At 48.6% G+C, this 24,142-nt stretch overlaps 1 protein-coding gene across 1 annotated transcript in view; it reads left to right on the plus strand.

Moving 5' to 3' along the window:
- Positions 1 to 24,142, plus strand: part of LOC142575241 (uncharacterized) — a 62,011-nt gene that overhangs the window by 19,335 nt on the left and 18,534 nt on the right. The window contains exons 4-7 of the mRNA XM_075684422.1: positions 2,837 to 3,007; positions 3,812 to 3,865; positions 7,392 to 7,445; positions 7,586 to 7,651. Of these exons, the coding sequence (XP_075540537.1) occupies positions 2,837 to 3,007; positions 3,812 to 3,865; positions 7,392 to 7,445; positions 7,586 to 7,651 (345 nt within the window). The remainder of the gene's footprint in view (positions 1 to 2,836; positions 3,008 to 3,811; positions 3,866 to 7,391; positions 7,446 to 7,585; positions 7,652 to 24,142) is intronic.

Raw genomic sequence — 24,142 nt, forward strand, 5'->3', positions numbered from 1 at the left:
AGAAGATGCCGTAGTGTTGGCACTATAGAGACCACCGAGTAATGGGTCTCGCTATTCCGGCCCCATGTCCAGCTTCTTCGGCTGCTCGCCCGCGGAGCCAAATTCCTTCTGAAATCACATTCGGGGATCGCGGAGCAAAAGGCCCTCGCGGCTATGATGCACCGGACGCTGCCATCGCTGGGGACGAGGATTGTTTTCCGTTACGTTGGACTCAGCCTTCCTTTATTTGGTCAAACATTTACTTGCATCCAAACGCAAGAAAGAATATAAACAAGAAATAGAAGAAAAAAAATAGAAAGGAAGGAAGAAAGATAAATAAATAAAGAGAAAACACGAAACTGAGTTGCATTAAGAGGTCGCGAGTATTTTGACCATAACATGAGTTCGACTACGGGATCGCGCCATGCGAATCGATGATGAAATCTTGCCAGCCATAACAATATGAAACAGACACCGAAAAAAAAGAGGGAGAGAAACACTGGTGAAGGAAGGGAAAACGAAAGAGAGAAAGAAGAACGCTGGAAAGAGCGATATGGAACGAATAAAAGAATTACATGGTGCATAAAAATAAAAATAAAGGGACAACCGAAGAACGCAAAGCACTTCAATAATCCGGTATCGGAAAACAAAAGAACAACGATAGGCACTGAGTTCTTATAGTCTGGATCAATGTTGCTCACTATCGCCTCTTTCCGGATAGCATCCCAGCATGCAGCTACAAAAGAATTCTGAAGCACTTGCGCAGTCGTCTAGGTAGGCAAACTCGGGCTTGCAGAGCAGAAGACGGCGGTTGGCTTCATAACGCAAGGCGGCTTCACCGGGATGTTTGCCTGCTTCCATATACGAATGGCTTTGTTGACCCAGCCTCCGTTACTTACGTGCTCATTGAACCGAGCACCCGTACAAAGTACTTCGGTGCGTAGCCTTCAAGACTCTTTGAGTCCACGTGGATGTTCTTTAGCGCGCGCCTCTCTTTTTTCTTTTTTTTTTTTACTGCTTGGAAGTGGTTCTTTTAATAAATGTGCGTTTAGGAAATATCGGCATCTTGATCGCGAGGCCAGTCACTCACCTTCTCTTAGTTTTATGCTACCATGATAAATCATGAAGTAATAAATGGAAGTAACATGAAACCTGCACATTGTAAATCACAAGTGCACGCATACACAACATAGGCAGAGCTAGTCTTCTCGTCGGCGTTAGGCTCAAGAAATTTACCATATAATGTTGCTACGTTCCTCGTAGCTTTGTGTAAGATTCTGCATCCACTAAGCATCCAATGTGCAAATACGAAAGGTAAGAAAAAAGAAAATAATAAGTACCAGCAAATGACAGGACGAAAGTTGTTGAGGTAGGGTGACATGGCTGAAGTGGCATGCTCCAATGGTAATATTGTGAAACTGAAGACGCAGCTTTTCCTTTATAGTTTACAAAATTTAAGATAGCTGTGTCATAGCTGTGAGGGAAAATGATGGCAACTTACACCGCCGAGGGTCGTGAAGCGAGAGGGTAAAGTCGATGGGGAAAATAGAAAGGCGAAACAGGCAAACGTTACTTGGGTATTATTTCCATTATTTCAGGACTTACTTCGTCAATTATTCCTCGTTGCTTACAACGGAAAGGCGCCTGCCAGGATCTAAAGTCACGATGTCGCGCACCCTGTTACACAAGGAACATTGCCAAGGGCAGGGTCGCCTGCGGCTAGAAAATTTGTGATCTTGGAGAGGAAACCTCATGACCTCGTCCAGAAATGTTACCAAAGCAAGCTCCTGACCTGTTGACCTCGGTACTTTCCGTGCGGTCATCATATTCATCACTGTTAAATTACATTTCTTACATTCGCATACCCCCCAGTCTATAGGCACATCAGGTGAGCGACCAGGTGTGCGCGCGCAATGTTCACTCTCTTCCTCTTTCTGCATCCCCATTTCCTTCACCAATGTGTAGGGTAGCAAATCGGACGTTTGTCTGGCTAACATCCTTACTTTGTTTTTTGTCTCTTTCATGGGAGCGAGGTTCTTGCTACAAGAGATCACCCACTGATTTATTTATTTATTTATTTGAGTACCATAAGGGCCCGTTAGGGCATTACATGAAGGAAAAGTTCAAGCATGAGTAAAATCTGTACAGTGTAAATATATGAAGGCATTAGGAACCATAAAAAACATCTAGCAGAAGCAAACAAAAAAAGAAAAGAAAGCAAGCAAGAAAGAAAGAAAGAAAGAAAGAAAGAAAGAAAGAAAGAAAGAGAAGGGTAACGAAGTTTATACAATGTTTAGTAGCGTGAAACACGCATAAGAACCTAAAATGCGATGCAAACAATCAGTACCCATCAGAACACGAGTTTAAGGATACAATCGAATAATGATTTAGGTAAACAGCCTACACAGATACATATCAGATGAAACGGAATGAATTTTATACAATGCCAAGCACTTTAAAACACTGTTTAAGCAAATATTCAAGGAAATGTGGGTTCGGACAAGTTGACACACTCTAAGAAGGTTAGCAGTGCTGCATGAAATGACGATGACTCCGTAAGCGAGACAATGTTTGCAGGTAGCGAGTTCCATTCGGCAACAGATAAAACTAGAGGCGAATTTTGATAAGCGTTAGTCCTGTCAAATATAGGTTTTACTTTATGAACATGGTCTGCGCGGGTAGAGATGTGGGGAGCGGGAAGAATATGGGCTCGATGCTGCAACACTTCCTTTAATTCTCTTTCTTTCTTTCTTTCTTTCTTTCTTTCTTTCTTTCTTTCTTTCTTTCTTTCTTTCTTTCTTTCTTTCTTTCTTTCTTTCTTTCTTTCTTTCTTTCTTTCTTTCTTTCTTCAACGCAGGCTCAATTGGCGAAACCGGGCCCGCTGGTCTGGACGGAAGGGACGGCCTTCCAGGCCAGCCTGGCCTTGACGGAATTCCGGGGCCACAGGGCCCGGATGGACGTCCCGGTGTTGATGGAAGAGACGGAACAGACGGCATTCCCGGACGAAACGGCACCGATGGAAAAGACGGTCAGATATATGTCTCCCCTGGCTGCTGGAATAATTCTGGGCAGTGTCGATCCTCATTTCTCTGAGCTGCATAGCCTAATGCTCTTCTCGTCTGCGTGGCTTTTCCTTTCGCGACGCGGAACAATCTGTGCTAACTGATGGCCTACCACGTGCACAAAACACAGGCTGGTCAGAAGCAAAACCAACCGGACCAACGGTGAAATTTTGGGTGACACAGCATGCAGTAACGTGTTTTCTATGCTAGCGGACCGATAGCTTCCGGGCAAGAAAACACAGGGTGAACATGTTTTTACAATTTGTATCGCTCTAACGAATACTACACCACGCGAAGAAGACAAGATAGCACTGTGGTGTCGTTTACGTTAGTGCGATACCAATTCTATATTATGAACCAACACGGCGCACAGGACGTGTTGCTAAGCGTTAGCGTGTATTTTAGTACGACAAGACGAAATACGGTTAGAAGTGACGGAGACGATGAAATTATGCGTAGCCTATAGAAAAACCACAATTTAGAGCTTTTGAGCGGATTGGAGTAATTGTGGCGTGCAGCAACCTGTACGCTCGGGACTGATATAAGTAGGACGAAGAGCCAGTGTTGCAGTGACTGCCTTTTCGGAGATTTGCCAACGAGACAAAGGTATTTATCCGCCCTGTTAATGAAATCTGTTAACATTTAGTACGTCATACTTTTGAGGAAAGGCGAAGATTTCGAAAACTCTGAGGCGAAATGCGCCGTCGACGATGGAGAAACTGTACTTAAAGCGGCAGCGACAATGTTCTCATTCCTTGATATTTCTTCAGGGAAAGACGGCTTCCCGGGACCCCAAGGACCGCCTGGAGCCAAAGGAACCGCAGGTGCGTAACTGAAAATTTCACTGCTTTCAGAGTACATGCAGCTTTAACCGTCATAACTTATCCTTTGAACGACATCACTCAGGTGTTTATTTGGCGTTTCAGCCAATAGCAGAGCTTGTACAGGAGGTTAGTTACAACTAAATACGTTTGATACACATGCTGCGAGCGCCAACAAATGTGGCGTAACTATTAACATAAGTTAGATCTGTGGCTCTATGACCTCCGCGTGATTGTAACAAAGTTACGACAGTCTAAAAGAGCACATAGTTCAGACACGCAGTAGAATTGAATAAGCAAAGAATACTAGGTGAACAATGTGAACGAGGGGTTCCACTGTACACTGAGACCTCCGACGCTAAGGTGAAGGTTTGTTGTTTCCACAATAACGCTTCAAAGAAAGAGTGCGCAGAAGAAGTACAGCCATACTGCGATATAACAAAGCTTACACTTCCATTCGAAAGCTCCGTCAGATAGAAAATTTCGTGAAACCGAGGTTGCAATGTTGGCGTATACGAAGACCTATGTTCTCATGACGGTTCTGTTAGCTAGCAACTAGTCAACAGGTGTTCGTAATAAAGATTTTGGTAGAAGCTCTAAAAGTAATGACATGATTGCAATACATCTAGAGTGTCACTTCGTGGCAGTCACGATAGCCGAAGGCGATAACATATACAGTGTGCATACGAGCGTACATAAAATAGCGTTTGACGTAGTAGTTCTGCGGAAACCCGCAAGGTGGAGAGAAGTAATGAATAAAGGGAAAATCAGACATTCACCCGTTCTTAGCAACTGCTACAAAGGAAACCCAAACGGTTTTCTCGAAAGAAAAGCTTCATAGTTGAAGAAAAGTTCGTCCTGGTCCGGGACTCGAACCTGGGACCACCGCCTTTCCGGGGCAGCCGCTCTACCATCTGAGCTAACCAGGCGGCTAGCAGATGGCAGGGCGAAGTCGAATTTGTCGACAACACGAAGCAAAGGCAAGTGTTTGACGTAGTAGTTCTGCGGGAACCCGCAAGGTGGAGAGAAGTAAGGTATAAAGGGAAAATCAGACATTCACCCGTTCTTAGCAACTGCTACAAAGGAAACCCAAACGGGTTCCTCGAAAGAAAAGCTTCATCTTTGAGGTTTCAGGTTTCCTTTAGTTGAGGTTTCAGGTTTTGAGGTTTCAGTTGAGGTTTCAGGTTTCCTTCAGGTTTCCTTTGTAGCAATTGCTACGAACGGGTGGATGTCTGATTTTCCCTTTATTCAAAGTAGCTTACGAGGCGCACACGTAAAGCCTTCTGTGGCGGCGTGTTTTTGGTCTCAAGGCACTAAAAGCACAAAGAGGGTCGTCATTCAAAATGTAACAGCGTGAGTTGGAATCGACATTCTCAATTCATGTTATACCAACGAAAAATTGGACGGGACAATGAAAGAAGACGCATGACGCCCCAAACACCTGACAACTACGACTGACATTTACTAAACGCAGGGATACGTACGGCTTTGCGGTGCCGACACAAGCGGTATTGACGCAGTTGTTATCTTCATATTTTGATGCTGTATGCCTCGAATACCAATATTTAAGGTTATGGTTTAAACCGCATCAAAAAAGAAATGTGATAACTGCATGAGCACCGCCTATGCATGACACCAGAAAGAAAGAAATGAAGTGTTTTAGAGGATGAGTGGCACGCATGTACACATCTGTATAGTTCTTGCCTCATGTAACTCTACGTTTTCACTCGAAGTCCAGCGCTTGCGATGTCTGCACCTTCCTTCGGTGTCCCCCCCCTGATTTTGGGCTGATAACGCGAGTCACGAATTCGGCAGCCCGCCGAACAGCATCACTTACTAACAACTTTCAAGTGTGCGATGCGTAGTCCCCATTAAGCCACATGCTGAATGTTTGACTCTGCCCCGCAGCATCATATACAGACATGACGACCACGATGTTGATGACATAAACCAAAAAGCAGACTAGGAAAAGCGCTGGCTTTCAACTGGCGATCATTATTATAATGAGGGTCTCTTTGTACGTCCTCGTTTGAATACAACACCTTGATCAGGAACCACCATGACCACCGTACTCGCGAAATCGTTAAAGTAGTCCAGATGACGCGGGAAGGCGCACCATGTGTACTCGAGCCATCTATTGCTTTTGCGCGGAAAGATCCGTTATTACTGCAGGGATGCAGTATACGGGCGATAGCGATCGAGTCATGTTTTTCGGATGTATTTGGTCTGTGCTGTACCTCTTGCTTATAACTTTGTGTTTTGTTTTCAGTACACAACACGAATATTCTCGCGTTTGTAATGAGCATCCTCACTTGAAAGTCAGCACTCCTCCTTGTTCGCTATTCAGTTTATGTCTATTTCCTAAGCAGCACTGCTACATGTTGAATACATAAGAGTAGCTTATCGGAGCGTAAGAACACGGGAGGCGCACGTATACACCACAGGCTTGCCGGCGTGCCGAGCTCATCGCGTTGGCATGCTCCGGTGAGAACACCAACCGTTCTGTCGATTCGACAGCTAGCGCGCTAGTCACCGCTCTCCAAAAGCGACGTACAGATATGGAGTGCACACCATGGGCACCGAACTGAATTTTTCCTGCACAGAAATGTCGCGGATGGTTAACGGCAGAAGCGTATTGAATTGGGCCGATTGGTAGCACATACATTCGTATGGTCTGCGTTCCCGCTTGAAAGCGGTCTTCGATTACTGTGTATATATTCGTAAGGCTAAGCCTAAAACCCCCTGTAGCCGAACTTCACTTCGCTCCGCATTACTTTGCAAGATCAAAGAGCCGCGTACCTCACGGAAGGCTGATCGATCAGTCGATGCCGAAGGACGCTCGTCGCACGTTTTTCTTGCACCTAAAACAGAAGCGGCGAAACACGACAGTCTGCATTGAAAGCTCGCACCGACATTGACACCGCAGCGCTCGAATGTTGTGCGAATTCGCCAAACACCTCGCGTATTACACTATACACAGTGACCCCTCGACGTCGACAGCCTGAAGTCGAGGAAATGTAAGCTGGGCTGTGGCTGCCCGCTTACACTGAACCGAATGGCCGTCGTGTCAACGCGCTGGTGCACCTACACACGCGAACGGCCTCGGCGGTGCGCGACACGGGGGTTTGTGCCGCGCTCTTCTCTATTCGTCCTTTGTCTTAGCGCTGAGTTTTGTCCGTTACCATGTGCATAATTTCAGATTTGTTGTCGCGAAGTGCCCACGGCTGCCACAGACGCTGATTTCAGCCGATGTGTGTTGGCGTGCGCAGCAGTTCCTGCAGTCCTGGACAGATCGGAACGACGCACCGCAGATAGCTGCACATTACGTTTCACCTTTACACAAAATTCTATGTCAAGGATATTGAAAATGTGTCCAAAAACAGGTGGTTATGTGGGCGCATCATAGTCTTTTCCTTTTTGCTTGGCGTACTCGATGCCCTAACAAGAAGTGATTCAAACGATTGATTTGTGATTATATGTCAATTCATTCGTTCGTTCATTCATTTATTCATTATGGCGAATACCGCAGGCATCCCAGGGCCACGCGGCAAAAGGGGACTGCCCGGTCAGCCGGGAACTCCTGGTACGTGCTCGAGCGCCAAATAGCTGATTTAATTATATCGCTTTACTATCACTTGCAATAAGAGCGTTACCTCACCACGAGAGCAAAGCTTTTATCACTTACCGAGAGTATGCCGTAAAGAGTGTTGTCTCTTTAACCAGGTGTACCCGGCATCACCGCATGGACAGTGAACGACTCCAGCCCGTACAAGACGGAAGCCTTGCTCAGTAAGTCCCACGGGGCTAACGCAGCGCAGAAGCACGTTTCCCTTGTACGCAGCATTACTGTGATGGTTAGTGACAGCGCCACAGCGTACAACACTAATGTAACGAGGCGACGCGACGTTTTTATCCTAATTACAAAGTCGAAACTCCTCTCGAGCGAATCGATTCACCGCTTCTCGTTTTTTTACTTGGCTTCCGGCATTGGTCACGCACGAATCGAATCGCATCACTAGAGTGGTCGCTTATGCTCTGCGTGTCCTGATTTTCCGGTGCACGATCTGTTAAAAAGAAACTCACCGTAACGACTGAAAACATGAAAAAAGACAAAGGAACAAAAGGCAGTCATCAGGGATTACTTGCTTAAGTGAATTCTTTGTTTTCTCAGAGGCGTGGCCATTGGGTAAGCTGGCGTGATGTTTCGATTGTAGTAGCTTCACCTTTTTGCGTTACTCGCTGTACTCGCTGTATCTTGTACTCGTATTACTGAACGCACGTCCTGTCCTGATTTTCTCTTTACTTGATTTGCGTGAAAGTTGAACCATTGCGGTACCTGCTGAGCGATGCGTCATCAAAAATGCTTGCTGTTCTTGTACCGACTGTCAGCGTGCTGTTTCTATTAAATGTATTCCAAGCCTAAGTGAAAAATAGAAGCAGCCGGCGCTGGAAAAGCAGGATGCCCTAAAAGGTCGCAAAAGGAGACACTATAGAACACGCTATTATTCCAGTCACCTTTATTTTATAGGTCCGTTATAAATACGCGTACTTCGGAAAGACAGCTGAGAACTTTTATTCTTGTGCCGTGTATCGCCTTCCTGTCCTCAGATTTTTCTCTCTCTCTTATTCCGTGCAGCATGTTCTTTATGATAATGTTCAGTTCTACTTGGGCTTACCACTTCTTTGTTCGTTGTTGTTCGCGCGGAAACAACTTTCCCCTTCCATACGATGCCCAGAGAATCTTCGCGGGAATGAGAGAATCTTCACGGGAACGGGGCTACGCACAATCGTATGTGGTTTTCTGTAGTGAGAGTACTTGTATGTTATTCGTTTTCTTTGGAAGCTCAAGGCGTGTTCGAATAGAGATTGAAATTAAGGATTTTACTCAAAGTGCGGACAATCAAACATATCCTTGGAAAGCATTCACAGAGACGTTTAACCTTGTAGATCCGAAACCGTGTTAATTTAGAGACTGCTAATTCTGAGATCAGTGTGGGCGTAACGTAAAGCGACGAGGAGCAGCATGGATTGAGAACAAAAGCAATAAAAAAAAACAACACGAGGACACCTAAGCACTTCTTACGAGTTGTGAATGCGAAAGCAAGCGATCGCATTGAGACGCTTAGCACGTTTGGTTTGGCCTTTACCGAGGCACACTTAACGAACGCAGGCGAGATCGACGTGCCGTCGCGGCGATTCCCTCTCCCATCACGCAGCACGCGACGCGCTGCACAAGGCTTTCCTTTCGCCCGCTCTGCTCCGTCGAGGCGCGCTTGTGCCGTGGCGTCGTAGCCAATGGGAACTCCGTCCAGGAGCGCTCGTGACGTGGTGTCGCAGCCAATGGGAATTTACCTGCCGTTTTGCTGCTACAGCTGACAGACGCCGGCTTTTTCGATGAGCCATTTGACGCTTTCGCATCAAAATTGCATCCTAGTCGAAAATTAAGGTGCGGTGATGAACTTGACAGGATGAACATCATGTTTAATTGGTCGCCCATGAAAGTAGTCGAGTCAGCTAATATCAATAAGGTGAAAACGCACAATCATTCCGGGCCTACCATGGATCAGGTGCACGGGCGAGGATGTTAGGAAATGAACCGTTAGTGCAGAACAGGAACATGGACGCCTAGTTTTGTGACACGATGCGTGGAGCGATGGAAAAGATGAATAGCATAAGCGCAGCTTGGAGCGATGTAAACACACATCATTATGGATTAGCAATCAAACTCGAGTGAATGATAACAGTTATTGAACTTAGGCGAAACAAGGGGAACCGACAGCCAGTGATGAATAAAACAGCAAACCTGGGTTCCATTACACGAGTGTTATATACATATGGTAACCGAATAGCTGCCAAAGGTAGCGAGACGCAACGGAGGGCGTCTGAGAATTAAGAGGACCGGTAAGATCGCAAAGTTTGCTAGTACCACACTGGTTCGTGGACACAGGCAAGCGCTTATTGGGCACATCTGGGAGAGCATCTTTCCCATAATAACGACATGGATGATGAACCTTATTCCATCTGATGGATAAAATTGACGAGCATGCCGATGGTAAAGGATAAGCTTGAAATGTCTTCCCGCACGACCTTTTGCCGTTGAACTTTTTCCAACCATTACATGCGCATGACAGCGAAGCGTCGTTTGCGTGCTCGTATTTTCAGCGTCATGTCAGAGTTGTAATGACGTATACGCGAAATAGCCGATTCACTGGCCTCACGCACTATTATAGTATGCTAGTATTTTGGCTTCACTTAGCTATAACGTAGACTTTTCAAATATTCAACTTCCCGTTCCCCATTTCACTCTGTTTGCGCCAAGCTCGTCAGAACGGGGCGCAGCCAAATAAATGTCTCTCTCGTCGCAAGGCGACTTCGTGCTAACGCAGTGCTCCCGCTTCTCTGCTCCGCACTCGCGTCGTTTTCGCCTTCGAACGCTAGGAGAGAGGGAGAGAGAGAGAGAGAGAGAGAGAGGAGGGAGAGAGGGGAATAGCAAAGAACCTGCTTTAAGTCGCCAGAGTCTATGCTACGCGTTTAAGCTGTTAGGCTGCTGGAAGGTACTAAAGTATTCCCGTGGGGGCACGCACTCGTATATGCTTATGTTTGCGCACGGGGACACGCGCGCGGGGAAGTAGGTGGAATACAAAAAAACAAAAGCAAAAAACAAAAACAAAAACAAAACAGAACTGAAAAAAGACTAAGCAGCTCCTCGCCGTCGTGCCCTGAATTGAGAAATAAACGAAATAAAGAAGGAAGGAGAGTGGAGCGGAACGGGGCAAAACATCACAACCTCGTGCGCCGCCTTAAGTTCCGCGTCGGCGGAGGCGGCGGTGGCATTTCAAGATCCACAACGCCTGCGATCAGGAAAAAGGCGCGCTCGCTGGGGCGCATTTTAAGCGTCGCCTCTCGAGGGAGTCATTGCGGATTCCAAAACTTGCTGACGAGTGAGACGCGCGGCGAGAGGTGTTTTACGGCTTCGGGTGAACGACCACGCGACAGAGGAAATCGAATACCGTGAACGGATGCGTCTGGCCTGAACCGTGCAGCGCGTGGGATGCACGGGGCTGCGTCGGAGCTAATTGCCGGGCCGGACGCCACGCCGTTCGCAGGAACTGGCACAAGCCGAGCTTGGGCAGCCGACGACGTGCTAGCGCAAGGCATCCCCGTCAATCGGAAGCACTTTTCACGGATCGAGCGCTTAACTGCGTAAGAGAATTCCGCAGAAACCGGCGAGGTGGATTCCTGCAAGGAAAAGCTGCCACTTACATGGTTGTATCACAATGATACAAGGTTAACTCGTATAACCTCCTCTTAATTTGCATTTGAATAATTTGTTGGGATTGGAGAACCGGCACCGCTGCACTCGATCGCTTCACTGACTTAGCATGCTGATAGAACAGCAAGAACTGTGCTTCAAAACACACGATTCAGTTGCTTTCAGTGTGCTATGTATCACGTAATAACTTTTCCGCGTCGTAAATAAACGCGCAAAACATGGCAATAGCCGCATGAATACGCGTCCGCACGCCGCGGCACCAGCGTTGCCAGGCGTCACTCGGTAGAATTACCTCTGCCTTTGTCCTCCTCCTCCTCCTCCTCCTCCTCCTCCTCCTCCTCCTCAGTGCCGCTGCTCGCTGCAGCGGCTTCGCGCCTCAAGCAGAAAAGGCGGCTCGCATTACGTGGAGACCTACACCAAAACCGATGCCTCGCCCCCTTCACGTGGCCGCCGAGCCAGGCGTTGAACAGAGTTAATTCTTCCCTGTGACGCCTGGGACGGCTGATGTCGCGGCGAGCGCGCGCGTCTCATACTTGCCGCGTTTTCTCTGTAACGCGGTAAAAAGAATACGCGAGACATAGCACACTGAAAGCAACCGAATCGGGTGTTTTAAAGCACGATTAGCTAATTAGAAAGGTTAGTTAATTAATCTAATTATAGATAGTCCAATTATGTAAAAAGATCATCTTGGTGCGGTACGGAACTGCTGGCGGAATACCATTGGTTGCGTCCTCCTATATTCCATATTTTATATTTAAGAACTTGGCTAACGTTGGCTGGGGCACCCTGTATGTACAGTAGAAGATTAATCCGAGTTTGAGAGAGCGAACTTCGATTTTTTTTTCTTCGTTGCGTTACCAATTGTTTGCCCACTTGCTATATGGCCCAGACGGTGGAACACTGTTCTGGCTAGGCGACATTTGTGGTTTGAATTCCGGAACTACAGAATGTTTTTTTTTTCCAATTCAAGCGAGCTAGATGAGAACGTGTCCTTCAAATAAATAAATAAATAAATAAATAAATAAATAAATAAATAAACAGACAGACAGACAGACAGACAGACAGACAGACAGACAGACAGACAGACAGACAGACAGACAGACAGACAGACAGACAGACAGACAGACAGACAGACAGACAGACAGACAGACAGACAGACAGACAGACAGACAGACAAATAAATAAATATATAAATAACGTCTCGGAAGTGGGAGCTTACTGCAGCTGTCTAGAGAAAGCGTGTAAACATTTATCTGCAAAACACACAGACTGCCTACAGACAAGCTGTAGAGCATGACGTCACGAAGATGCAGCGACGCTCCTGTGGGTCTCGGTACGGGTAAAATAGGTGACCATTGATTGTTAATACGTGAGAAAATCACGTTAGCAATAATGAGGCAGTCATGTTGTGGGTGATGAACGATGTTACGACACCCTCAACTGGCGTCCTCCTACTTTCGTCTACGCTTTCCTCCTCCGGTTCCTGATTTGCCTATAACTATACAGACTTTTCCTCTGCACTATATGGCGCACAGCCTCCTTTGCAACGATGCAGCTTATTCGTAGCTTGTGCAGATATTACTGAAAGTCTGTACTTAGCCTATGAAGTATACGTCTCCGCAAGTCTGAAGGCCCATGTGCTGAAGTTGGGAGGTTTCCTCAATATGACTATATACTTCTGAAGCAGAAACTACAAACTTGTTTCGCACACATTAATTTTTCGTGATTCACAGGCATCTTGGCTATCATGTTACCTAGGCAGTTATGACTCAAGCGCAAGCACACAAATGACAAAGTGGCAAATGACTAGAACAGCGCAACGCAGTCCTTCCAGCAAACGACACAGTAACAGGTGTCCCTGCCTGGTAGTGAGATGAAGACACTTGTCTACAATGCGTCAGCCGCGATCAACATACTGCGCTGTAAACATTGGCGCTAACACGTGGTGCGAGAGAATCTGGATCTGAGCATGCGTGGCTACATTTACGAGATGCCTTGTCTTCTCTCGTCCCGCTGGTCGCTTCGTGCTGTGGCCGCTAGGAGCGTCCTAATCTCTACACTCTTGTTGTTCGTCTGTTCGCGTTTCAGTCATTCATGTCTCATGCACAGACACTGCAGCAACATGATGAGCACGTAAAGATAAGGCGCTTGAATCGGAGGGTAATTCTAAACGTATCATCCTGCTTTTCAAAGCTACTCGCGTTGCAGTGCTATCGGTAATTGCGTACGGTAATCTGGGGGCGTACTTCGAACGGATTTTTTTCCCTCCGATAAGATTAATTTTGCATCATTCGTCGCGGTGAACGACCGCCAGCGATTACGGAGGCATCCATCGTGCGAGCCGATGACGAAAGGCACGAAGGTCGGAAAATGGCAAGGGAATCCTCACGGAACGCTCCGGGCTCCGCAGCCTAACTGAATTACCTTCAAATGCGTGTCAATGGGCAATGTAATTTAAGGACTTTGGACTTGCCGCCACGTATAGACAATGAAGTAACCGGCTTCAGCTCTCGCTCTGACAGCGCTGCACAGTTTCATCGAGCAGGCTCGTAATAGTCTTCCGGCAAACGCGCAATTCGCCCGAAGCGCATTATTTCGCGCTTTGCCACTAGGCGCACATACAAGAAGCCGTGCGAGCGAGCCAGCGCGCGTGCGCCGTCTCAGCCGTTTTCGCCGCCGCCCGAGGAAATGCAAATGCAAGCGCCCGTATTTTCTTTCTCGTTACCAGCGCGTCAGCCGTGCGCATACGCCGGCGCCTCCCGGGCGAGACGCTCTCCGAAACCGCCTCGGCCGAGCCGAGTTTGAAACTGCTCGCGCCAAATGGCGTCGCAGCCGGAGAGAGTCGTGCGGTGCTTTACAGCCGCCGCTGAGATCTACTCCCCGCACAATGAAGTCGACGGCGCGGAAACGAGAAGCACCGCGTAAAGGAATCCTCAAGTGGAGTGAGAAAACGCAGCGACCACGCTTCGAAACCCGGACGTGGATCCCTGCCTGCAGTAACGGCGGTCGAAGAAGCCTTATGGCTTCTCTATGACGCCTGACTATAAACGCGTTCGAAAGCAGGGCAATCGGCCGTTTGTAACTAATGCGTATGTGGCGAAAAAAGCATTTACATTTTGCGAGGAGGCGTCAACAAAGTTCGCGACTGCAGTTGTTCCGTTCTTGAAGGTAGCGCGTGATGCAATGACGCAGCACAGTTGTGCCAGAATAGAAATTTCTTGCTTTAAAGTTTCTGGTCTGTCTTCCCAATAGGAAAAATATCGCTTATCACCTCCATTTTTCTTTTTCCTTGCACAAAATCCTCTCTTTGTGTGCGTGATGTGCCACTCCTAGAACGATCGAGGTAAGCATGTTAGCGATGACGTCACTACCTCTTTTTCTAGCGTCAAAGTCAATACCAATATTAGCAGCGTTTGACAGATCTACACTCTTTTTCTTGCGGATGAAACATTCTTCAATTCGTTACGTAATAAGGGAAAACCTTCCCGGATGGCTCCGTTGAATACTGACAAATTAAGGCGCTTCAGCAAATTATTCCACACGCTTCTCACGCTTTTTTCTTTGTATAACATGATAAAAATGTTCAACTTCAGCAGAAACTAGAGTGCTTACTCCATGTCAGCCCACTGAGTTGCAAGCACGCTGATTGCATGTAAGTTAATACCGCAAAAAAAGGATAAACATTACCGCTGAAACTGCCTATAGTGGGACATGTCAGATAGTGCGGAAGCATTCTTTTACACACACACGCACGCACACTTTAATTTTGTCCACCTTTAACGTGCACCAAATTCACAGTACATGGGTGTTTCTGGATTTCGCCTCTATCAAAATGCGGCCGCCAATGGCCGGGCTTTGGTCCCGCGAGCTCGTGCTTTCCAGCGCAGCGACCTAGCCACTATAACCAACCACGGCGGGTGCGATGCATAGGTAGTGTATCGCACGCGTAATGCGAAGGTTGTGGGTTAGGTCGCCGCCTGCGACAAGTTATCTTTTCGTCCACCTTCATTTCCACTTTTCTTCTTTATTTTCTACATTCCGGTTTCTACCACAGTTAGTTAGTTACCCGTACGCTTTCGTTGGCTTCATAGGAAATAATTTTAAACGCCGTGGTTTTTTAGTGACTATGATGTTGGACTGCTGAGTACGCGGTCGCGGGATCGAATCCCAGCCACGGCGGTCGCATTTCGATGGCGGCGAAATGCTAAAACACCCTTGTACTTAGAGTTAGGTGCACGTTAAGGAAACCTTGCTGGTCCAAATTATTCCAGAGTCCCCACAACGGCGTGCCTCATTATCAAATCGTTGTTTTGGCGTGTAAAGCCCCACAATTTAATCAGTTAATTCAACAATCTTAGAATGTTGACATCACAAGCCATCGCAGCGGAGGGCGACGAGGCCACTGTTGCAGTTTTGAAGGACTACAGACTTGGACAAGCGGCTGTAGCCTGATCTGATGTTTATAGCGCTAGAAGTGCTACTGTGTTGCGTGTCTGCGCTCACTTTCCTTCTATCTATACTGTCCTGTTATTTGACCTTCCTCTCCAATCTCTCTCCAGCGTAGGGTAGCAAACCGGACCTTCCCGTCTGGTTAAACTCCCTGCTTTTCAGATTTCTTTAGTCTCTCTCTCTCTCTTGGCTTCATTGCCTGGTGGCTTTACATAGCCATGAATATATATATATATATATATATTAAATTATATATAGTATAATAAATAAAATAAAATAAATATAATAAATTGAAAGAAGTGCAGGGGGAGCACGTGAAAAATTAAGAACAAACATTTCATCTCGACGTTTCCACCGGGGTCCGACCTTCATTAAGAGCGCGATTGCAAGCTCGCAGAGCTCAATTTACAAGTTTTATTTGCAAGGGTGAAGCATGTATAAAGAAAAAAAAAAGAAAGCGTACGGTATTCACGACGCCACACTTAAAAAAAAATGGTTCTCCTTTACAATATATATATATATATATATATATATATTGTGGTCTTCACTAGCAACGCTCACGGCGCGCACGCTCCGATTCCGCGCGCGCCGGACGACCACCGCGGGTTCGAGCACTCCGAGCCGCCATGCGTGCAGGGCACCGCGCGTCCGCGCCTGCTCCGGTCCGCTCCGTGTGCCGACGCGCAGCTGCGCACGTATGCGCTCCGCCGGCCCCACAGCTTAGGGGAAGGCGAGACCGCGCGCGCAGCAAGGGAGACCCTAGGCAAATCTCTCGAGAAGAAACAAAGAACATTTATTGAGCTGGGAGTCAATACAAACACGCGTTTTAACGTCACGTCCGAATATGAATCTAATTACACAAAACATGGCCGAATGGTCGCCGGTGGCCGCTAATGGCGCACCGCGACAAGGAGAGAATAGAGAAACGAGGAACAAAGAACAAAGAACCCGAGCAGTAAGAATTTGCCTATCCTTCGGTCAGCGCCTGCCATCGTGCACCCCACGGCAGAGAAAAGGGAAATGGAGAGAAACGACAGACGAACAGACGGGGGCACGATCGGCAGACGCTGCCTCAGGACATCGAGACGACGGAAGAGTGCGCGCGCGCCCGCCGAGGCCGGGACCCCGACGAGCCGAAGTAACCATCGACCGGCGGCGGACAAAGGGGGCCGCCGCCGGCAGAGAGGAACACGTACGCACCTTCCGACGCCCCGATGTGGACTCCCCGGGTCCCGTCTTGCGCGCGCTTACCCGGAGTGCACGCAAGCAGGGCCCGAATCCCGCCAAAATGTTAGCCAATGGCGAAAGCCTGTTGACCCTCGCGTGGGCGGGATGACAGCAGAGCGACAGTGTTTTATGACCCGCTGCCACCCCGTCCAGGCAAGGAGGAGAGGGACACGGAGCCCCCGGCAACACAACGCAATGGCTCCACACAAGCACTGCGAGAGCCGGAAACCCCACATCCCTCCCTCCTTAAATGCTCCCTACCAATGCAAGGCTGGTGGCTCCGATGTCAGCCAAAGAAGAAAAGAAAACAAAGAACAAAGAAATATTCATTACATTGCCAATACCCGGGGCTATCCATTGGCAGTTTGAACCTAAAATCACCAGCCCCCAAAACATAAATAAAAAAAAGACATCAAAGGAAGAAAAGCAAGCTATTAGAATAAATTAAATAGGGACGTCTGAGGTACACAACAGCAACACAAAAGAAAGTCCACATGAACCCATGCTTTAACGCGAACATGCACAATAAAAGCATCCACCGAAGAAAAATGTAAGAGTAACAGTAAAAGACAAACGCTTAGAGACATAGTGACAGTCGGACACAAACGCGGACAAGGGAAAATGACAAAACGTTGGCCTATACAATCAATCAAAACACAAGAGAATAACAAACGGTTAAGAAGATGTACAGAGAATGTCCGCGCTAAATATCTCTGGCGAGCCACGCGTGCGACTCCAAGCCATTCTAACAGCGTCCGGCAACGGCTTCTGGTGCCGGTGCTTCTGGCAGTGTCCGCTCCATGGTACAGCCATGATCCGCGCCAATCGTCGTGACCGCACAGCCTGATCCACAGCCGCGCCGTCGCCAGGCTTCGATTCAGGTCGACATCACCCGTTGACGCAACACGGCAGCGGAAACACACGCGAAACATTCTCGAAACGCAAAACACATAGATACAAATAAATGACTAACACAAAAGCAACACGAACCATACCTAAGGAAACCCATACACAAAAGCAAAACGAAGACGGCTAGGTAATACACAGAGAAACAAGTAGTGTAACGAAGAAACACTGAACAAAGGGAAAACAAGGACAGAGAAAGACGGATAGCAGCCTGCTTGATTGCAGCAAAGTGGATAGCTGAGAGCTTTTTGAAGAGAAATGGGTAGCTGATCCAAAGTTGTGGATACCCATAGGCATGCCTCATCTCAGTATAAATGGTTACTCCGTCTGAGTTCAGCCGGACACAGTAAACGTGGTCTTCACTAGCACGATGACATACGACTTCGACGCTAGCGGAAATTCCTTCCACGGACGCACACTGTCCATCCGCGGCACCAATCAAAATTGACTTCGAATACGCGATGTCTATGTGATGAACAGACGTGGAAGGTTCGGCGATAGACGAAGAGTCGCTCCACGCCGGGTCAAGTCACAGCGCGAATCGATTTTAACGAAAACCTTGGCGCTCTGATGACCGTGCGATACTTGCCGGAGTGGCGCTAAATCGCGTTTCTTCGGCGCCTGGGGTTACCACCTTGAACAAAGCTTTCACATTGCCGTTTCAGCGGGTGGCACGCGATCTTCATCGGCCGAGCTCGTTGTGACCCCGCAGAGCGAACCCACCCGGGGCAACAGCGACACACGCTGCTTCCGGCCCCGCGCGCCCGTTGCAATACCAGCAACGCTACGGCGCCCGCGCCCGTGCAATACCAGCCACGTTCCGGCGCTCCGCCTCCCTGAGGCCGTCGAAGAACTATTTACAATTATTTACAAACGGGTCACTCTGCGGCCCCTCCGGCGCTCTTCGGGCCGTTTAAAAAAAATAGGAAAAGACGATTCCGACACCCTTTGGTGGGGGTGGCGGGTTTCGTTCCCCCGGCTGGCTTTCCACCCGGGCTGTCCTCCCCGTCATCGCCGCGGGGTAGCGGGGGAGCGTCCCCTTCTGCGCGCGCGACGGAGGGATGTCCGGGGCGCTTGCCTCTTCGCGGAGCGGGCCTGTTTCATGGCCTTTGTCTCCGCTCGGCTATGCGCTGCCAGCTTTGCCCTCAATTGGTGGTGCAGAAGGCACCACCACTAACCGGTCTTCCTAAAGGTGACAGAGGGCATATTAATAGTGCGTCAGCTATCACGGCTTGAATTTTGCGAGGAAAGGTGCGCATCAACTGAGAACTGCCGGGCAAGCCGCGCCAACGATAGCAAAACCGCGAACTTCTGCAGAGTTAGCCGGCCCTAGAGGCACTGTACCCGAGCAGTCCGCGCAATTAGCAGCCGCCAGAATGGTAATGATGCTAGAGACCCACGAAAATCCGTCAGACTCACCGAATCGTTGAGCAGATGGAAGGACGGAAAAGTCGGCCCTCCCGGTACGAATCGGCGAGACCTCCGGCCCCGCATGGTCTCCACAATCGATGACGACTGCAGCATCTTGGCGGCCACTTGACTCCTTTCCTCGTCCGCGCTTCGAAGCGCGGAACTTCGAAGCGGTTGTCCAATACGCTTACCACGCTACTTTTACTGAGGCAAGGTATGACAGAAGGAATGAGAGGAAAACAGACGAATTCGGCACACAGATGAGAGACATGGCTCGGTTGACAAAGCGCGTTCGCAACGCAGCCTCTGCAGCGCAGCAGCCCGGACACTCGGCGGCCAGAGGCTGATGAGGCCCCTGGCCCCACGTTGGGCGCCAATTTGTGGTCTTCACTAGCAACGCTCACGGCGCGCACGCTCCGATTCCGCGCGCGCCGGACGACCACCGCGGGTTCGAGCACTCCGAGCCGCCATGCGTGCAGGGCACCGCGCGTCCGCGCCTGCTCCGGTCCGCTCCGTGTGCCGACGCGCAGCTGCGCACGTATGCGCTCCGCCGGCCCCACAGCTTAGGGGAAGGCGAGACCGCGCGCGCAGCAAGGGAGACCCTAGGCAAATCTCTCGAGAAGAAACAAAGAACATTTATTGAGCTGGGAGTCAATACAAACACGCGTTTTAACGTCACGTCCGAATATGAATCTAATTACACAAAACATGGCCGAATGGTCGCCGGTGGCCGCTAATGGCGCACCGCGACAAGGAGAGAATAGAGAAACGAGGAACAAAGAACAAAGAACCCGAGCAGTAAGAATTTGCCTATCCTTCGGTCAGCGCCTGCCATCGTGCACCCCACGGCAGAGAAAAGGGAAATGGAGAGAAACGACAGACGAACAGACGGGGGCACGATCGGCAGACGCTGCCTCAGGACATCGAGACGACGGAAGAGTGCGCGCGCGCCCGCCGAGGCCGGGACCCCGACGAGCCGAAGTAACCATCGACCGGCGGCGGACAAAGGGGGCCGCCGCCGGCAGAGAGGAACACGTACGCACCTTCCGACGCCCCGATGTGGACTCCCCGGGTCCCGTCTTGCGCGCGCTTACCCGGAGTGCACGCAAGCAGGGCCCGAATCCCGCCAAAATGTTAGCCAATGGCGAAAGCCTGTTGACCCTCGCGTGGGCGGGATGACAGCAGAGCGACGGTGTTTTATGACCCGCTGCCACCCCGTCCAGGCAAGGAGGAGAGGGACACGGAGCCCCCGGCAACACAACGCAATGGCTCCACACAAGCACTGCGAGAGCCGGAAACCCCACATCATATATATATATATATATATATATATATATATATATATATATATATATATATAAACAAATTTGCAAGGAAAAACGTTGGCTGAGGTGAGTTTCGAACCTACGCCCCCGCGCTCAGAAGCCGAGTGTTTTACCCACTGGGCTAAACACCCAGGCTTTCAGAAGGCGAATATATCTGAACCATATGCACGTGTCGGACCGGCGGCACACACACACACACAAAAAAAAAATGCCGAAGGAAAACAGTTTCTATGAACGCTCTCTTGAAAAAAAATTCGTGATGGTGGAGTAAACGCCATCTCTAGGACCACACGTAGACCCGACTTGGAGCATTGTAGACATAAGGAAAACTCCGATTTTGCGAAAATCACACCGCATCCCCGATGCATCTCGGTGTTCGGGTGATGCGCCTTCCGTTGGGGCGTCGCTTCACCGACCGCAATGCCACCGATCTCTCAGAGCTCATGCGCTTCGCGCCGTGCAACACAGACAGACAACAAATGAATGAGTACATAAGGATGATAAGTAGTGATGAGGGTTTACATGGGTCTCATCAACGTTGGTAATGGTTCGACGCGGATGGATGAGGTGCAAAAGATTGATAAGGGCTTATAATGGTTGGAGCAATTTTGATAAGGTTGATAAGTACCGATAAGGGTCGGATCAAGTTCGATAAGGTTGATAAAGACGGATAACAGTTGATAACAGCCGGATCATGTCCGATAAGATTGATAAGGACAGATCAGTGTTGATAAGGATCCGATCGATTGCGATAAGGTTGATAACAACCGATAAGAGTTGAAAAGGGAGGAATCGAGTTCGATAAGGTTCATAACAAATGATAAAGGTTGATAAGGGCAGATGTATTCGGACAAGGTTGATTGGTGTTTATACTGGTCAGATAAAGTTTGATAAGATTGATAATGACATCGGGCTGCGAGGACACGATGAAGTGGCACAATGCTTACGCATACTTAGACAACTTGAGTGAAGTTTCCGCGTGAATTCTTGCTTTTTACGTGCGCCTGCGCTTCTTTCAATGGAGAGTTTTAGATTAGAAGACGCAAGCGGGCTTGCGTCCCTAGCCTAAAGCTCTTCTATATATATATATATATATATATATATATATATATATATATATATATATATATGTATATATATATGTGTGTGTGTGTGTGTGTGTGTGTGTGTGTGTGTGTGTGTGTGTGTGTGTGTGTGTGTGTGTGTGTGTGTGTGTGTGTGTGGTAAGAGAGAGAGATGCATGTTGTAACGGGTCACGGGGCGAGATTCGCGACTGTGATGACACGGTTGTAGACCGCCGGCATGCATGCACACTCACACGCACCCACGCACACTGACTAACTAACTAACTAACTAACTAACTAGCCATCCCTCCCGCTCGCTCACTCACAAGTTGCTTCCCCAACTATGCTTCACTTCAGTCACTGCAAAGCACGCACGCACTGACGAAAACATGGACGCCGCAAACATCGTTGCTTGATTGCCGGCACCGCACGAGGTCGCGGGATCGAATCCCTGATACGGCGGCCGCATTTCGATGGGGGCGAAATGCGAAAACACCCGTGTACTTAGATTTAGGTGCACGTTAAAGAACCCCAGGAGGTCGAAATTTCTGGAGTCCTCCACTACGGCGTGCCTCATAATCAGAAAGTGGTTTTGGCACGTAAAACCCCATAATTTAATTTTTTTTTATTGCCGGCACCTCCGTTTGAATGTACGGGTGTCATCCCACTAGCATGCTGTCATGGTTCCGAACTCCCAGAGGGCCTCGTGCTATCTCGGAGTCTTTGAGCAGAGCCTGTGCCTTGAAGGGCTGCTGCGCCCGCGAAGAGCGAGGAGAGGCCTCACAATGAAGCTGCGGCTTCGACAAAAGCTGTTTTGTGGCTTCCTTAAAATAATGGTCCGCTCCGTCGCAACGATAGACAACGGAACCTCAGGCTGTGTCTATTCATAAACGGCGGCCACCGTCATAACAGATCCGTCACTGCAGATAAAGGAATCGACCGCCCAAAAGGCGGCGGGGGTGTCTCGCGGAGGTGATCCCGCTATCACGCTTCGCAGCCGCTATTCACGGATTTCTCCGGTAACCCGTCGGGAGGAAACTTGTGAGACTGCCCGCAGGGGCTTCGCTTCTCGTGTAACTCGCTTCCGCCTACGTTTGCCCGCAGACTGTCGGTATTTATGCTAATTACGTCCTATCAATGAAAGTTGCAATCTCTTCAACCCACGCAGCGATGCCAACTGCGCACATCAGCTTCAACGCACCTCCGTTCCGTCACGCACGAATGATCATATGCAAATGCGTATACCTACGCAAACGGTCGATATAATCTTCTTTAGCTTGGAAGAAAGAAACGGTGGAGACGTCGCGCGTAGAAATGAATGACGTGATTGCCAGCTGTCGACATGAACTGCGCTGATTTTGTTGCTTTCTTTGCAAACTGAATCGGGTTTTTCCTGCACAAGCACAAGCTGACAGGTTTGTCTACCAGACGTCGCTTAATTTCCGCATATTTAACGAAATAATCAAACGCGCAGGAAGACATAAGGAAGACACCCCCCCCCCCCCCCCCCCCCCCCCCACGCTAGGAATATTCAAATGAAAGTACTTAAAACTACGAATGAATTCTGGGGTTTGACGTGCCGAAACCATCATTTTATTATGAGGAACGCCGTAGGGGGGTCGCCGGATAAATTTTGACCACCAGGGGATCTTAATGTGCCCCCGATGAACGGGATACGAGCTTTTTTGCATATCGCCCTAAGGGAAATGCGGCCGCCACAGCCGAGATTTGCCCCTCCGACCTTTAAAAGTACAATTTTGTACTAAACAGCAACTATATAAGATAAGATAAGGACTTGTCGCACGGAGTGACTAAGTCACGCACGCTGCTCTGCCGTTGCTCTTACCAGTGAACTCGACTTCGCTTCTCTTCCTTTCGTGTCTACGTGACTCAAGTTTTAGGCAATAACTGGCGGCTCAGTTGGGAAGTGTTTCTACGAAAAGGAAACAATACGGAACTTTTGTAGTGGTGTAAAAAGAACCCCGGAAAAACGAAATAGACGACAGATTCTCCCTATACAACCCTACCCGCCGAAAAAGAAAAAATCTGCATGCGACAATTTTTATGTCTGCGTGCGTCGCTATCATCTGTTGATATAATTTCGGTGCTTTTAAACAATCTTTTAAAGCTTCTTTTAAATTTACGTATATTGTTTGTCGTATCTCTACCCTTGTTTGCTTTTCTTCTGTCGAGTGATGATGTCAGTCTCGTGGACACCATGGGTGCCCCATTTATATATCCTTCGGGTCCTTCTTCAATTCCTGTGCTGTATTGGATTGCGTTGGTCTGTTTGTGCAAGCAGGTGGATTTTAATTAGGTATGTATTAGTGCGTAGGTAAACTCCTGCACCCGCTTCCGTCCTGTACACATACCGTCACATCTACGTTAAGTTTTTTTATTCCGTCCACCCCGCACTTCTTCCATACTTGCTTGTGACAAATATTTTGTTACAGGAGAGGGAGGCGGCGACTACATACAAGGGCTTTAGTTAGGTAGCACCACGAGTTCACAACGCGGCAGCAAGAGCTAGCGCGTGCATACCCGGAGACAGACACGCTGTCGTCATCGTTGTCCAAGCACTCGCGACCACATAGTCAGCCTGCCACAAACCACAACTGCCCTTCAC

This window comes from Dermacentor variabilis, chromosome 3 (genome assembly GCF_050947875.1).
Source record: "Dermacentor variabilis isolate Ectoservices chromosome 3, ASM5094787v1, whole genome shotgun sequence".
NCBI classification, from domain to species: domain Eukaryota; kingdom Metazoa; phylum Arthropoda; class Arachnida; order Ixodida; family Ixodidae; genus Dermacentor; species Dermacentor variabilis.